General features: G+C 51.2%; 1 protein-coding gene across 1 annotated transcript in view; it reads left to right on the top strand.

The window, feature by feature from the left end:
• Gdpd5 (glycerophosphodiester phosphodiesterase domain containing 5) overlaps positions 1-16,328 on the top strand; it is an 80,628-nt gene that overhangs the window by 26,174 nt on the left and 38,126 nt on the right. The window contains exons 2-3 of the mRNA XM_027942561.3: positions 3,814-3,883; positions 15,265-15,439. Coding sequence (XP_027798362.2) covers positions 15,323-15,439 — 117 coding nt within the window. The 5' untranslated portion in view covers positions 3,814-3,883; positions 15,265-15,322. The remainder of the gene's footprint in view (positions 1-3,813; positions 3,884-15,264; positions 15,440-16,328) is intronic.

Raw genomic sequence — 16,328 nt, 5'->3', positions numbered from 1 at the left:
AAGTTATCGTTGCTCAACTCTGCTTGGTTTATTGATGGGCTGGGGATATTTGGATAAATATTAAGACTTATAATTTATTATTACTTATTTCAGAACATGTTTTATCTTCATTTTATCAAAATCACTAATTATATTGTTATAATCAAGATTTTCCTATTATTTGTGCTCTATTAATGGCAATAACCTAAAGGGCTAGAAGTAAAATAGGATTATATTTAAAAGTATATAAAGTTGAGGGCCAGTGGTGGAGCCTAGTGGCAGAATACTTGCCTAACATGCACAAGGCCCTGGGGTCCATCCCCAGCACCAAAATAAATGTGTAGAATTTGAACATATGTCCAATCCAATGTAAACACAGGAACATTTATTTAAATTTTCGAAAATTGTTTTTTATAATATCTGTTAAAATTAAAACAATATACATCAATTGACATCAGGTTTTAAATAAAATTATTTAGAGATGAAATACCAATTCAAAAACTTTAAAGATTTTATAAAAATGAGACTATTCAGGGCTGGGGATGTGGCTCAGTTAGTAGTGTGTTTGCCTTGCATGCAGAAGGCCCTGGGTTCAATCCCCAGCACCACACACACAAAAAAGAGAGAGAGACTATTCATAGTTGTAGTGTTCATTGTCCATCTCATTGCCAATTTAAAAACTAGTATCACGTTTTTATGTTATGTTGGAACAATAGGAATTGTTAAATACTGTAAGATTCCTCAGCCAACACGTGCATTTTTTGTAAATTCCACACTAATTCATGAGTACTTTCAGAACCACAAAATGGAACAGGAAGAAATGCCAAAAAAAAAAAAAAAAAGGATGCTCAGCATTACTGGAAAACTGATACTTGGTTATGCAAGAAGCTACTGCACGTCGCTGTCAGAGAGACAGGAGTTGACAAGTTAATTTGTCTTCCCTCTGACTCTTTTTGCCCCTCTGTGCCCCTCCACTTTCCCTCGCCTCTGAGGCAGCATCCTCCCCCCTCAGCAAATGACCTTCCTGGCATCTGGACAGAATCACCTTTTGTTGTTCAGGTTCAAGAAATGGAGAAGAGTTCGGCTGGGGCCTGAGTGGTGTCAGGAAAGCAAATGTTTAGGATTACAGGTCACGTGGATGTCGCGTGACAGGACTCCTGTGTGCGTTCTTTAGACGTGTGTGCATTTGTGACCTGTGGGGCTGGGGGGGGCTCCTTTCCCCATCTAAGGGTGGTTCAGGGAGTGGGTCTTCTGGCCAATGAGAAACCCTCTATCATACAACTAGCAACAGATAAAGGATGGGTCCTGTGCTGCCACTGGAGTTGAGGTGTCTTTATTCAGCCATTTCATTCAGGTGTGTTTGTTCATTCATATAAACAACCTGCACCAATGCTCTTGCACCAGTGCTTCATCTCTTTGTAGAACGCCAGGCCACAGGAGGCTTTTAGTGCAGCCCATGATCCTACAGAGGTTCAGAGAAGGGCACTGATGCACCTGAGATCACTGCCAGGCCACAGCAGGAAAGCCCCCAAGCCAGGTGTCCCAAAGCAGAGGGTGCAGGCCACGTTTGAGTTTCTGGTAAAATCTGAACAGGTATTGCTGTGTCCCATCAGCTTTCCTTCTTTCATCAACTTCTACTTCCTGTCCCAGGGTCCCAGGGCCATCCTGCAGGGGGGGTTTCAGCTTAAAGGGCCACTTCCTGTTTGGGGCCAAGCACTTCCTTCAAGTGACTCACAGGCTCCCATTGGCCCTGTGCTGGGGAGTCAAGGTTGGGATGGAGCCAGGCCCCAGCATGTCACTCTGTGACTGGACCCCAGCTGGGTGACCCTGAGACTGAGCCCTGACCCAGGCTGGAGGTAGGAGACGGGAAATGGAAGACAGGGATTGGATTGTTCTGCGTCACCCAGCCTGTGCGCAGGGGCTCTCACAGGTAGGGCTGACAGCAGAGCTGGTACCACTCAGGGAGACTCGGTGATACTTTCTCTTCCTTACAGGACAGTGAGGTGTGGCAGAAAGAGCACCGGGCCAGGAGACATGGACATCAACCCTGCCCTTCTCTGGGCTTCAGTGTCCATGTCTATCTAATGGGTGTAGGACTTGCTGGCTGTGACATTTTTGTGCAGCTTGATGTGGCAGGGTTTACATTAAGACATTTGGGTGTAAGCCAGGCCTGATGGCACACAGCTAGAATCTCAGCTACACAGGAGGCTGAGGCAAGAGGAGCCCAAGTTCAAGAATAGCCCTGAAAATGTAGGGAGACCCTGTCTCAACATAAGACATCAAAAGGGCTGGGGAGGTAGCCCAGCAGTAGAACATCCCTGGGTTCATCCCCAGTACAAAAGAAAGAGAGAGAGAGAGAGAGACAAGAGACAGAAAGAAAGATTTGGGTTTGAATTCTAACTTCACCACCTTGTGAGGTCTGCCTACCTCTAAGAACCTCTGCTTTAAAATTTAAATAAACTTTAAGTGGTGTTTCACGTTAGCTAATTTAATCCTCACATCAGCCCCATGGAGTAGGTTTATTATTACTATTTTGTACATAAGGAGATTGATGCAGAGGGGTGAAGTAACTTGCTCAAGTTCACACCATGAAAGTCAAGATTCTAACTTGGGCAGTGTAACCCCAGAATCATGCTCTCAATAATATCTTCGCTGCTCAGTTGTGGTCTATGGACCTGCAGAATTGGTATCATCTGGGAGCAAGACAGAAATGGAGACTCTCAGGTCCCAGCCTGGAACTACTGAGTCAGACTGCAGCTTAGCAAGATCCCCAGTGGTTTGTGTGCACACTGAAGTTTGAGAAGCCATAGTCTATTTATATTCTCCTGTCACTTAGGCCTTAGGATCATTGTGGGAATAAAGGAAACAAGTGTGTTTTTGTAAATGAAGTGCAGGGATTTCAGGCATGGTGGAAAACCTGGGCACTGGAGGTGCAGAGGTAGGGCTAGGGTGCTCTGGGGTCTGTCTAAGCTGTTTCTGAGCCCAACTTTGGGTGCCTGGTATGAAGCTAAGTCAGAGGTGTGCTTTTTGCTTCCAGAGTCTGAATGGGTTGGGGAAAGTTCTCATGTTGACGCAAGCCCAGGGCTGGGCACTAGGCTGAGACACCATGGCCCTGTGTCCCAGCCCTGGCTCTGCTTCTGCCTCTCTGGGTAACATAGGAAGGCCTTGGCTCTGCCAGTTTCAGTGTCCCCAAATAGGCAAAGTAGCAGCACCTCTGAAGCCTGCAGTGCTGACCCCAAGCCCCTTCCCCTCCCCTCTTCTCCCCATGTCCTGAGACTACCATCTCTCCCCGCAGTTCCTGGGCAGGGGGCTGCCCTGCTGGCTGTGGGAGCTCAGGGAGGGGGGAGGTGATGCATGAGTCACTCAGGCACATAATTGTGGTGCCCCAGATCCCGCCTCCAGCCCACCGGCCCTCCCCCCTTCGGCTGCTTTGGAAGAACAGCTGGTCTGGCAGCTACCTCAGAGAAGCAGGTCCCTGGCAGCAGAAGAGGGCCTCTGCCCCCAGGGTGGCTGGGCTTTGGGTCCTGCTTCCGTGGGCCCTGCAGAGAGGCACAGGTGGTTTGAGAAGCATGCTGTCTGGATTTGGGATTGTTTGGTTTGTGGGCAGCATGTGTGGAAAAAGATTTGCATGCTCCAGGTCCCATGGGCCAGGACTAGATAAGCCACCAGATTCATGGCTTCCCCAGGGCAGGGACCAGTGTGACCCATCACTGGACTCTACATCTAGCACAGGGTGGGCCCAGGCTAGGGGCTCCTTAAGGGCAGGGTGTGGAGGGTAGAAGGCAGGGCAGAGTGATGAAGGATCTCACTGTTTTTGTCCCCTTGTCCCCTTAGGTGTTCCAGTGAAGTGACATCTCCACCTCCGTGGACAGGACACCCTCAGGAGTTCAGCTAGCAGTCACTGGTATGTCTTTTGGGTAAAGAAAAAAGAAATGAAGGAAGAAGAGAGAAAGGAGGTGGAAACCGGCCGCAGAGAGTAGCCCCCTGGCTTCTATGCGATGCCTGCCTCTCCTGAAGGGGAAGAACAGTTATGGAAAAACAGGAGGAGCAGGAACTATTGACCCATTTTATAAGACCCACAGCTCTGGGTGGGGGTCTCTTGCTTGGGACAATGCACATGTACAGGCACTTGTCTAAGGGCTTTCCGTGTAATAGTTCATTTAGTCCTTAAAAAACCCCACAGGGTTGGTGTCATGATCCCCCATTATAAAAGAGGAAAGTGAGGCAGAGAGGTGTAAGGATTTGCTCAGTTAGGCACTTGGTAGAGCCAGGTGAGTCTCCTTCCCAGCGGGATGTCTGTTCAAAGCCTTGGGATTCACTGCCTCTCTGGAGTCAACTAAATTTCTTTGACCTCCAATTTGGGGTTTAATGGGCTCCTAATTCCAGGGAAGATTTGTGTTTTAAGAGAGAATTTAAATTTAATTTAGAACCCTAAAGAAAACAGTGCTTCAGCCCAAGGAATGAATAGCAAGTGGTAGCATTGGAGGCCCTGAGTCATGGAATTGGCTTGGACCTTCAAGGTGGGCTGGCCAGCTCCTGGGATTTTCTTCTTCAGCACTTGAGTAAGGTCAGTTATCTCTGGTCACCAAAGAAAGAAGTCATATGAAAGAGGTGAAGAAAAATTTAGGTTCTGGGTCCTGAGACATGCCCAGAAGCAGAGACTTCTGCTTTTTGCAGAATACTGTGAAGAAGAGCAATGTTAATGACAGGGATGAAATTAGGATCCTATGCTAAACCTGAGGTCATTTGCACTAGATCTGGTGCAGAAATGTACAGATATCAGAGGTTTAAGAAAAATTTGTGGGAGAAAAGTACTTGAGACTTTTTTTAGTAACTTTTTTTTTCTTTCCTGTAAATTGGAAAAAGCCTAATTATTATTCAAAGGCAGACTTCAGCTCAGGCTCAGGAGTGGTTCTGCAGTCGTGTGGTTTACACAGCTCTGATTAATTCCTTCTTTCCTTCCTTTGCATGTTTCACCAGGTTTTCTAACTGTCAAGCACATAGGCACCTTCTTGGTGCTAGGCCCAATGCAGGGGACACAGACCCCCTATACAAGACTCCTCTAGCTGAAAGTGAACGGGGGACAGGGTGGGGGGTGGCAGGGGTATCTTTTGTCGCCATCACTAGGCACAGGGCAACAGACACTACAGATCTTCAGAAAATCTTGGCCACCTTGAATAAGAAGCCTCAGTCTGGAAAAGCTCTGAGCCTGGGGGTAGGGCAGCCAGGGTGCAGATGATTACCAAGTGCTGAGGCCTGTGAGTGTTCTCAAGAGCTCCGTCAGATGATGAGGGCAGAGGGAGGACACCCTGGACCTCTGGGGGCAATCAGGCTAAGCCTTGCACAGAGTCCATTAGTTCAGATGGACAAGATTTGGTTGGGGTCGGGGAGGGCTTTCCTGGCAGCTTGCCCAGCCTGGGCACAGGCGTGGAGGTGGGACAGCTGTGTAGCCTGGTGTCCTTGGAGCACAGACTAGGAGGAGGGCCAGCAGGAAGGCAGGCTGGAGAGGTAGGTGTCAGGAAAGGAAGTGAAAGGATTGCTTAGATGGTAGGACCTCCATCCCCGGGCCTGCTTGGGAAGCCTGTTTGTATAGCAACTCTGCTAGTTTACATAAGTAAATAAAATAAATCACTAGCCCCATCCTGCAGGGGTAAACACCAGGCAGAGACAAGGCCCTGGTGCAAGGCCCTGCTAGACTCAGCTTCCTCCTCCCCGTCCCCATTGGGAGGGGGCCCCCTTTATCTTGGGCCCAGGGAGAAGCATCAGAAAAAGTCACCTCAGGCCCTGTGACTGAGGCTCCTGGGGAAGGCCCCTGGAATCAACTAGAGGGGTGGAGGATGGTGAGTCTGCTCCCTAGGCCCTGGGGCTCCCCATGAGGCCTGAGCAGAGAACTTAGGCCTATTTGCTGGCTCCACCTGGGCCAGGGGGAACCTGGCAGTGCCAGTGGGGGAGGTGGGGCAGAAGACCTCCCTACAATCCTGGAGGCTTAGAGAGAACCTAGAGGTCCCGCAGAGCCTTGCTGGGAGTGCACACACTTGTGGCCCCACTGGAAGGTTGGGCCCACCACTAGGGAGAGGAGGCTAGAGAGAATGGCTCTAGGACTTTGCTCAGGCTGACATGGTCTTAAGACCCCAACTGGATTATTCCAGGATTTCTTGAGAGTACGGTCTTGGGTGATGTAATTCTAAAACTGGTTTGGGGCGCTTGGGAGTTTGAGCTCTGAGATGCTCAGCTCTGCTCTCTGTGAGGTCAGGTTGTTCTTGACGACTACTCAGCCGAAGCTGACTGGAATCAGAGAGGTCTGAGCCTGGCCTCTGCCCAGGTGTGTCCCACACATGCAGATCTCTGTCCTAAGGGCCTTACCTGAGGGAGAGGCTCAGCAGACACCTGGTCCTCAGCCTGGTGCCGGGTGAGTCCTGCCTCCAGCATCCTCTGCTTCCTTGTCTGTGAGTGAGGTGGGGATCTTGGTGATGGCCTGGGAGTTGGTGTGACACTTCAGTGGCCGGACAGCTGTGGAAGCTCTTTGTAAACTGTAAGCACTGTGGTGTGCTCGTGACTGTAGCGGCTATTGCTACAGTCAGGCTGTCTCCCTGCAAGGAAGAGAGGTCCACATCTGATTGTCGGTGAACCCCTCAGCTCCAGGGGAGGCGGGAGGCCCCTGAAATTCACAGTAAGGGAGCAAAAGAGCTGGAGGGACAGGACAGATGGTCCTCTGAATGCGCAGTTTCAGGGAGGACACCGCCCCTTCCTGCTGGGGGACCATTTCCTAGGGAGGCCAGCCAGGAGGGTGGGAGAACTGGAGAGCCACACAGGAGTAAGAGCTGGTCTTCCTTGGCTTCCAGCCTTTCTCCCAGAGAAAGAGCAATCGAGGTCTCTTGGGACAGAAGTGTTGGGTAAATAGGAGGCCCTGACATCATTGTGTAAGATTCATAATGACCCTAATTATGGCATGATTGATTCTTGGAGAGCTCTGGCTCTCAGCTCTCAGAGTAACTTTTCCCCAAACAATGAGCAGGTGTGATGAGGGCGGGTCCCACCTGGCGGTCTCCCCTCCCAGCCCTTCCACCCTTAGCCCCGAATCCTCCTTCACTCCTCCTCCAGCCCCCCACCCCCACCTCACTGCAGCTGCTTTGGGTACTTAGACTCTCTTCCTATCCTAGGTCTGGCCACCTTCTCTGCCAAATTCATTAGAATCTACGGTTTTCTCTGAGGCACAGAGTCGTGAAGGAACTTACCTAAGGTCACGCAGTGAGATGGTGACAGCCTAGATGTCTTGATTAGAGCCATCAAACGATGCCGGCACTAGGAACATATGAAATTTCTAAGTGTGGCCAAAGAGCTAACTACAGAAGGCTGGAGAGCAGTAGTGTGGGCTTGGGATTGGTTAGCCCCATAGTTCTCTGGGTGGACTTTTTATCAACCCCAGGGAAAGGGGAGTCCCAGAATCAGTGCTGTCCCCCAACCTCCAGCCCTGGCACTGGGGCCAAAGATTTGTTTTGGAGGTTTGTGTTTGTGTTTTGGAAAATGGCCTGGTTGGTGAACTGTTTGGGGAGTGTCTTGCTGTCCTGGGTCCCTGGAGGGCAGCAGGGCCTACCAGCACCGCTGCATGGAGCCCAGCCGGGGCCTAACTTGCTGGCCAGAGCTAGGGATCCTGCTCTAGGAGCCCCGATCACTCCCTCTTGGCCTTTCAGGCTTACTCTGTACTGTCCCTGCACCTGAAGTGTCCTTCCTTCCTTCTGAGTTCTGCTTAGATCCCACCCTCTCCAGCAGTCTCCACGCATAGGCCAGTACTGCAACCCAAGGACACTCAGAGTTCTGGGGTCCAGAGGAGACCTGGCCCATCAGGGAAGGCTTCCAGGAGAGGGGCTCCCTGCCTTGAGGTGGGGGTTGAGGACAGGCAGAGGGGCTCCCACTGGCACACTGGGTGGGAACAAGGGTTGGATGATCAGCAACGAAGACCACACAGGGGTCCTAGCCATGCTCCCCAAGCTCTGTGTGAAGAAGTCTCTGTGGCCCTGACCCTGTGGCACCGGGGGTTGTTCTAGGTGAAGTTTGGGTCATTACTGAGTATGTTTATCCAGGACCCCTTGGTCACTACCAAAGATGGCAGAGGCCCTGGGGGGGGGGGGCAGACTGAGCAGGCAGCTAACCTTGCTGTGCACCCTCATTAAGCTTTAAACCAATCCCCAGGAGGACAATTCACTGCCAGGACTCCCAGTGATTTTGCCCTAGGAGCAGAGAGGGCCCTTCCCCAGCTGGAGCAGGAAGGACTGTGGGACATGTCCTTCTGTCCTTGAACACTTTCACCTCGGCCTTGTTCTTGGGTATGTGGAGAGAGCAGGTGGCTAATGGGTTTTAGAAGCCATGCTAGAAAGGCCCTTGGAGATCTCTGGAGGTGTTCAAGGTCCCCATATAAGGGTGGGACAGCAAAGACCTGAGGCTTTGGGGGGTCACCCAGCCTGCAGGTCAACCCAGCCTGTGGGGACTGAGCTCAGCTTCAGACCTTTAGGCCTGGGGCAGGGCTGGGGTTGAGGCCCCAGGGAGGGGAGCCAAGGCCAGGGAGGAGGGAGGATTTCCTTTGCTTGCTCCCCTCCTCCCCCTGGGGCCCTGGCAGGCTGCAGGAGAAGGTCAGGCCTCCACCTCCCCCAGCCCTGGCACCCCTCAGGGGTTTTCCTCTTTCCTCCTGGGTTCCTGGCCTCACTCCCTGCCTGAACGTCCCCGCTGCCAACCAAAACACTAAGCTCTGCCCTCTGAAGCGCAGTCCACTGTTCCACAGATGCTGCAGCTGGCAGATGCGGAAGGGGGTGGAAATGTGGGTAGACCTCCCTCTGCTGGTGCCATGAGAAGTCTGCCCTTCAGAGTCACCGGCCCTGGGTTCAAATCTTCCCCTCTCCATGATTAGCCCTTCGGCCTCAGGCAAATCACTTTTTGCACATACACATGTGTGCGTGTTTGTGTGTGTGTGTTATATATATGTGTGGTGTGTATATGTGTTTGTGTGTGTATGAGAGAGAGAGAGATTAATTAATAGACTTTTTGTTTTATAGAAAAGTTCACTGGGAAATACAGAGTTCCCAAGTACCCTCTTCCCCTCCCCCGACTCTCCTCTGTTTTCACATTTTGTATCCATGTGGTACATTTGCTTCAGTTGATACTGTTATGTCATTACTAGCCCAAGTCCATAGTTTACACTAGGGCTCACTTCCGTGTTGCACATTCCATGGGGTTTGACACATGTGTAAGGACACCTATTCTGGGTCATACAGAATAGCTTAACTGCCCTAAAACCCCCAGTTCAACCTACTTCTCCCTCCCTCCCCCTGAGCCCCTGGCAACCCCTGATCTTGCTGCCTCTGTGGCGTTGCCTTTTCTAGAATGTCATATAGTTAGAATCACACAGTATGTGGCCTTTACAGATTGGCTTCTATCACTTAGCAATATGCTTCCGAATTTCCTCTGGGTCTTTTTGGGATTTGAGAGCTCATTTCTTTTTATCCTGGAATAACACACTGCATTGTGTGGATGGGCCACAGCTGAGTCATCTATTCGCTCAAGCCCTTATTTTTGATCTGTAGGACAGGGCCACAGTCCTGCACTTGGAAAGGTTGTCATCTGAAGGTAATATACACCAGCTTGATGCCCAGCAAGTCCCCAGTCCTCCAGGTCCCCACCATACACCCCACGAGCGAGCGACAGCACAGCAAGCTGCAATCACTGTGATTGGCAGTAATGCCACTGTGCGGATGCTGGGTCCACCATTTTGGGAACACTTTTATTGAGTGCTTAAAATCTGCTAAGAACGGGGAACACAGTGAATGTCCTTGTACCAGTTGAGTGTTTGGGTTGCAAACAACAGAAATAATTCAGAGTAATTTAAGCAGAAGATTTCCTTGGAAGGGAACAGAGCAATTCCTGGAATCTGAGGCCCTGGAGGCACCAGCCAGGGTAGGAATGAAGGGGGCCCAGCTGTAGTCAAGGACCCCAGGCCATCGTCCTTTCTGGTACAGCGGCCATCAACCTTGCAGCACCTTCACACTAGAGCAGATAGTCTTCTGGCGACTTCCAGATCTGAGCACTTGAACAGTTTTACCCAGATAAAATCCACACACCATACAACTCACTCTTGAAGTACACAATTCAGTGGGTTTTCATGTATTCAAAGAGTCCTACAGCTGTCCCCACTATCTAATTGCAGAACATTTCCATCACTGTAAAAAGAAACTCCATACACCCGTTATCAGTCTCCCCACCCCCGTTCCTCCTCACAATCCCGGCCCTGGCTTTCACTAGTCTACTTTCTGTCTATATTTGCCTATTCTGGACTTTTCTGGAATCGTATAATTTTAGCCCTTTATAACTAGCATCCTTCACTTAGCATAATGTTTTTAAGATTCCTTCAAGTTGTTCAGATTCATCAGGTTTGATTGCAGACTCAGGCACTTCCAACTGCCCCGCCCAAGGCTCAGAGAGAGCTGGTGGCCTGTCCGAGGGAGACCAGGTAGAACCCAGGCCCTCACACCTGGCCTGAAACTCTGTCTGCTCTCAGGATAAACAGCAGGCAACAGGGTCTGGGAAAGTAAGGGCCTCACAGCCTGGCGGAGCTGGGATAAAGGTCAGGCACATTCTGGGATGTTGGGATGGCAGAGGACCCTGGACGTGGGGGCTCAGCCTCAACATCCTGCTTCGGCTGCATGTGGGCATTGGCTGACTCTCAGGCGTGACTCTGGGAAGGTCTTTCCCTGTGCAAACAGGAGACCACGGAAGTTCAGGGCAGGGGCCAGAAATTCAGACAGAAAACAGGACTTTGTGCTGGGGAGGGGCTTTCTTTTGTCCCACAGCCAGCAGGAGCTATTGGCAAGGGATTTCTCAGGAACTTGGCTGGTATCAGCAGTCCTGGGAGGTGGCTTTGAGAGATCTGTTGATGCTAAGGATTGTCATTAGCCTGGCAGGAAGGGGAGGTGTGTTGATGGCTGGGGACGGGTGGGAAGCGTGCTGACTCGAGAGCTTGTTTGAGTGTCTGCTGCCCAGTGTCTGAACTGCACATCTGTGAGCAGAATTTCTGGGTCCCCCCTGAAGCAGAATCCAGCCCTTAGTGTCTTCTCTTCTCACGGCCCTGTGCCAGTCACTGGGGAAGTGGGGATAACCAGGCCATCCCATGGAGGAGACAGGCGTGTCAATGGTGTATATGTGGTGTGCCCGGGTAAGAGTGGGGGGATATGCAGGGCTATGGGAAGGCTCTCACCAAGCTGGGGCTCAGGAGAGGCTCCCCAGAGGAAGAGACATCTGAGCTGATATTCAAAGGATCAGGAAGAGGTAACTAGACAAGGGACTGAAAGCTCTGGAGAGGCCAGGCAGGAGGAGCGGCAGGGGCCAGATCCTGGTCACGTGGCTGGTGAAAAAGTTCACTCTGGTTTCAGCAGGAAGGTCCTAATGGAGGGACAGGGCCCACTCCAGGGACACCAGGGGAAAGAAGAGGCCTGAACCAGAGGAGTGGCTGAGGATGGTGAGAAGAGGGCCCGGATGGGTGTGAGAAGCCGGCTGGGGATGGCAAGGAGGTCACCGCACAGAGTGGGTCTGCAGGAGCCTGGGTGTCACTCTCGGAAACAGCCACTGGCCATCTCCATCAGAGGCGGAGACTGGGTGACCTTGGCAGGGTATGATAACTGCAGCTGTGGGAGTGGACGAGCTGTCCCTGCTGGGAGAACACACAGAGGAAAGAGGGGAGGTCTGCCTCCCAGGGGAGTCCCACCAGCATGGCAGGATGCACACCCACTCGGGAGAGAGAAGAGTCACCCCAGCAGTCATCCGCTGAGCCCTGGGCCAAGGCGAGATGTGTGCTGTTCCACTTCCCGCTTTTCCAGATTGAAGTGGAATTTCCATTCCCAGGTGGGTTGTAAGGAGGTGACTGGGAAGGGGCAGCAGAGGACCTGTGGGCATCAGGCCCATGGTCAAGGATGCTGGGAAAGGACTGGGGACATGGCTGTGGGTTCCTGCTCCCAGAACACCCACTTGCTGAGCTTTGGTCACTGCTGTGCTACTCAGACACCTTTCTGCCTACCCCTATGTGTTTCTCCAACAAAGCCAAGACAAAGGCAGTCATCCCTACACCATGCTGCCCCCCAGGCCCTGGGCTCAGGGAAGTCCCTTCAGAAGCACCATATTCCACATGCCTCTCCAAGAGCCCCTGGGACAGAGGCTGCATCAGACAATTCCCAGCAATTAAGAGGCTCATGGTCGTTCAGTATTCCCAGCAAAAGCTCTAATGCATCTTCCCCTGGGGACCGGAGGCTGTAATCCCTAGGTTGAGGTTAGCATTGGTGGTGGGGTTGGGGGTGGGAGAAGGAGATAGGCAGAGGCCCTGGCGAGGCCCAGAGGAAGAAGTAGTGAGTAAGCCCAAAGCCCAGTGTTCCCCAAGGGGCACCTGGGAGCAGGCACTTAGAGACAGGCATCTTAGGAGCTCTTCTTACGGCCTCAGCTCAGCCCTTCCTCAGGAAGCAGGCCCTGACCCTTCCTGCACACGGCAAGTGCCCACAGCCCCTCTTTCCCCCACCACGTGCCTGCCGCCTGTGGCACTTACAATGCTGGCCCAGAAGCAGTGGAGCCTGGTGCAGGAGTCTGCCTGTTCCCTCCGAAGGGCCAGACAGTGAGTATTTTGGGCTTTGCCGGCCATATGGTCTCTGTGGCAACAACTTAACTCTGCAGTTATAGTTAAAGCAGCCACAGACAATAATCCATAAATGACTGAGTGTGGCTGTGTCCAATAAAGCTTTATTTATGGACACTGAAATTTGACTTTCATCTAATTTTCATGTCTCACAAGATATTCTTGTTTTGATTTTGTTCCCCAACTATTTAAAAATGTGAAAACCATTCTTAGGGGGCTGGGGAAATGGCTCAGTAGTGGAGCCTAGCATGTGTGAGACACTGGGTTGGATCCTCAGCACCACATAAAAATAAATGAATAAAGATACTGTGTCTACCTACAACTAAAACAATATTTTAAAAATAATTAAAAATAAAACATTCTTAGCTTTTGAGCTGTATAAAACAAGGCAGCAGGTGGGGTTTGGTGGCCTCTGGGTTAGTTTGCTAACCCTAGGCTTAATGAAAGGCCCTTGTAGCCAGACTGCCTGGGTGTGAGTTCTGGGCTCTGCTGTGTGACCTTTGGTAAGTAGCTAAATCTTTCTGTGCTTCAGATTTCTCATCTGTAAAATGAGGATGGCAATGATAATATTTTGGGAACATAAACTGGTGGTGCCACTATGAAGAGTAGTTTGGCACTTCCTCAAAATGTTAAATGTAAGCCAGGCCCACAGATGCACGCCTATAATTCCAGTGACTCAGGAGGCTCAGTCAGGAGGATTTTCAGTTTAAGGCCAGCCTCAGCAACTTAAATTATATATTAAATTTTTTAAAAAAGCACTGGGGATGTAGCTCAGAGGTAAAACACCCTGGAGTTCAATCCCCAGTACAAAAAAAAGAAAAAAAAAGTTAAACCTAAGATTTATCATCTGACCCAGGACCCAGCTAATCTATCCCTAATCTATTTCTAAAGAGAAATGAGAACATATATCTACACAAAACCGCATTCATGGCAGTGTTATTTATAGCAACCAAAAAGCAGTGACAAACCAAGTTGTCCATCTACTGATTAAAAAAGAATAACAAAATGTGGGCTGGGGTTGGGGCTCAGCGATAGAGCGCTCGCCTCGCACATGCGGGACCCTGGGTTCGATCCTCAGCACCACCTAAAAATAAGTAAGTGAAATAAAGGTATTGTGTCCAACTACAACAAAAAATAAATATTAAAGAAGAATAACAAAATCTGGAATATCCATACACTTGAATATTATTCAGCCATAAAAAGGAATGACGTTGTGACCCATGCTACAACCTGGATGAACCTTGAAAACATCACACGAAGTGAGCCACACATGGAAGGTCACATGTTCCATGAATCTGTCTGAAGTCTCTAGAATAGGCAAGTTCATGGAGACAAAGTAGTTGCAGGGTCCAGAGGTGAGCTGGGGTAAGTAGGGGGACCTGACTACTAATAAGTATGCGGCTTGATGGCGATGAAGGAAGTGGAATCGGGTGGTGGGATGGTTGCACAATTTTGTGACTATAGGAAAAATTGAAGGTGACCAACACAGACTTGTACAATGTGAAAGGGTGGCTCTTACAGCATGTGAATTCTATCTCACCAAAGAAACAGTGATGAGGGCTAGCTGTAGCTCGGAGGCCTGGAGAATGAACACCTTGGGGCACTGGAGCAGATTCCTACATCCACCATACCCAGGTGTGACTGCAGGCCAGGCATTCCCCTTTTTCTCTCTGAGCCTCGTCTGTTCAACTGTCAAATGGGTTTAGGACACTACCTGCCACTTCAGCTTATTGTGACAACCAGGTGGAACAGTGGATGTACACAGGGCCTGCTGTATTTTAGTGCTCAGTGCATGTCAGCTGTTATGATAATGTATTTGAGAGTGTTTATTTTGAAAGTCTACTATTGCTAGGCACAGATCCAGTTACAGGGGCTAGAGCAGGGAATAAAATAGACACAAATCCTGCCTTCGTGAAACTTATAATGGGGTAGGCACATAAGAAACAAAATAAGCAAGGAAATTTAAGAATATGGTTGCTCTGGGTGTGGTGGTGCACGTCTGTCACCCCAGCCCTATGGGGGAGGCTGTTGCAGGAGAATTGTAAGTTGGAGGCTAGCCTCAGCAAGTTAGCCAGGCCCTAAGCAACTTAGTGTTTTAAAATTTAAAAAGTAAAGAGGGCTGGGACGGGGCTCAGTGGTAAAGCAGCCCTGAATTCAATCCCTGGTACCAAAAAAAAAAAAAAAAAAAATGATTGAGAAAGTAAAACTGAGAATGTGGGATTGAGCTTAGGGAATACAGGAAGAGATTCCAGTTCTGTAGTAAGTCATCTGGGGAAGTCTCATTGAAAGAAGACATTTGACCAAAACCTGAAGAGAGGAAGGGAAAGAGGAAGCCACGCGAGTTTGCAGGTTTCTAAGGGCAGAGCCTCCCAGGCAGAGGAAAGAGCAGCATGCTGGGCAAGGGCGCAGGACACGGGAGGGGTCGGCAGGAGAAGGAGGAGGCAGGATGAGGTCGTGAGTAGATGGCAGGGACAGATTTGGGGACCTGACTCCAGGCAGACAGGACCCACTTCAGGGCTTGACCAGAGGCTGCCCCCCAGCACCCCTCGGCTACGATGACGCTTCCAGTGTTGAGCCCATCTCCTCGGCCCGGCCTCACAGCCCTGTGCTTCCTCCCGCAGGACCTCCGGAGCCTCCATGGGTGCTTGAGGGCTGGGCGCCAGGGCAGCGGGCACGAGCATGGTGAGACACCAGCCGCTGCAGTACTACGAGCCCCAGCTGTGCCTCTCCTGCCTCACCGGCATCTACGGCTGCCGCTGGAAGCGCTACCAGCGCTCTCATGATGACACCACACCGGTGAGCCACCCTGGGACGCCATGAGAGGGACCCAGCCAGCCCAGGACCCAGGGAGATGGGGCGTTCGCTGTCTCTCTCCTGGGGGGCTCTAGACAGGTCAATGACCTTTCTGGGTTTGTTTCTTCCTCTGTGAATTGGGCTTGTAGTAATTCCTGAACCCACCTGTCCAGGTAGGCCGGCAGGTGCTCAGCTGTCCTGATGTGGCTAGTTGTTAACTTTCCTCTGATGGCATGGGGACTGGGCTGCTCCCAAGGTCTGGGAAGGAAGGGTCTACAGAGGCAAAGTCACCCCAAGAGAAAAAGTTCCCAGCTTCGAGTCCTGGAAGGTCTAGAAGTGGGCAGTGGCAGGAGACTGAGGAGGTGGGCCCAGCCATTCCGGAGCCTGGGAGCTGCCAGGGCCGGGGTCTGGCACCAGGGCCCAGTCACCTGAGCCCCTGGCCTGCTAGATCTGGCAGCAGGTGCTGAGCCAGATAAAGAAGGCCCCCTCAGTGCCAGGCTTCCCAGGCTAGACCCCTCGCTCCTGTCTCCGGGGCGCTATCAGCGGGTGGATCTGGTTTCTTCTCTGAAGGAACCCAGTTCCTGTGTGGTGTTTATCTAAAAGCTTTGCTGCCTAGAGAACAGCTCTCCTCCTCCCTCCTGCTTGTCTGAACAAAGAAGCCAGCCTGGTAATTCAGGCAGCCCCAGGCAAGCCTCAGTGCCTAGGCAGGCTGCCGCCCAGGTCGGAGGCCAAGTCAGCCGGCTGTCTGGAGGCAGAGGTCAGGCTATCTTGTCTGCCCTCTTCTGCCTATGCTGGCAAGGGACACTGAGACAGGAGTCTGGGTTCGTAACTCCCAATCCATGAAAAGCAGGGACCACCAGAGTAGCCACCAGGCCAGGTTCCTTGCCCATGT

This window comes from Marmota flaviventris, chromosome 9 (genome assembly GCF_047511675.1).
Source record: "Marmota flaviventris isolate mMarFla1 chromosome 9, mMarFla1.hap1, whole genome shotgun sequence".
In the NCBI taxonomy this organism is placed as follows: Eukaryota; Metazoa; Chordata; class Mammalia; order Rodentia; family Sciuridae; genus Marmota; species Marmota flaviventris.
This window is presented reverse-complemented; position numbering and strand designations above follow the sequence as displayed.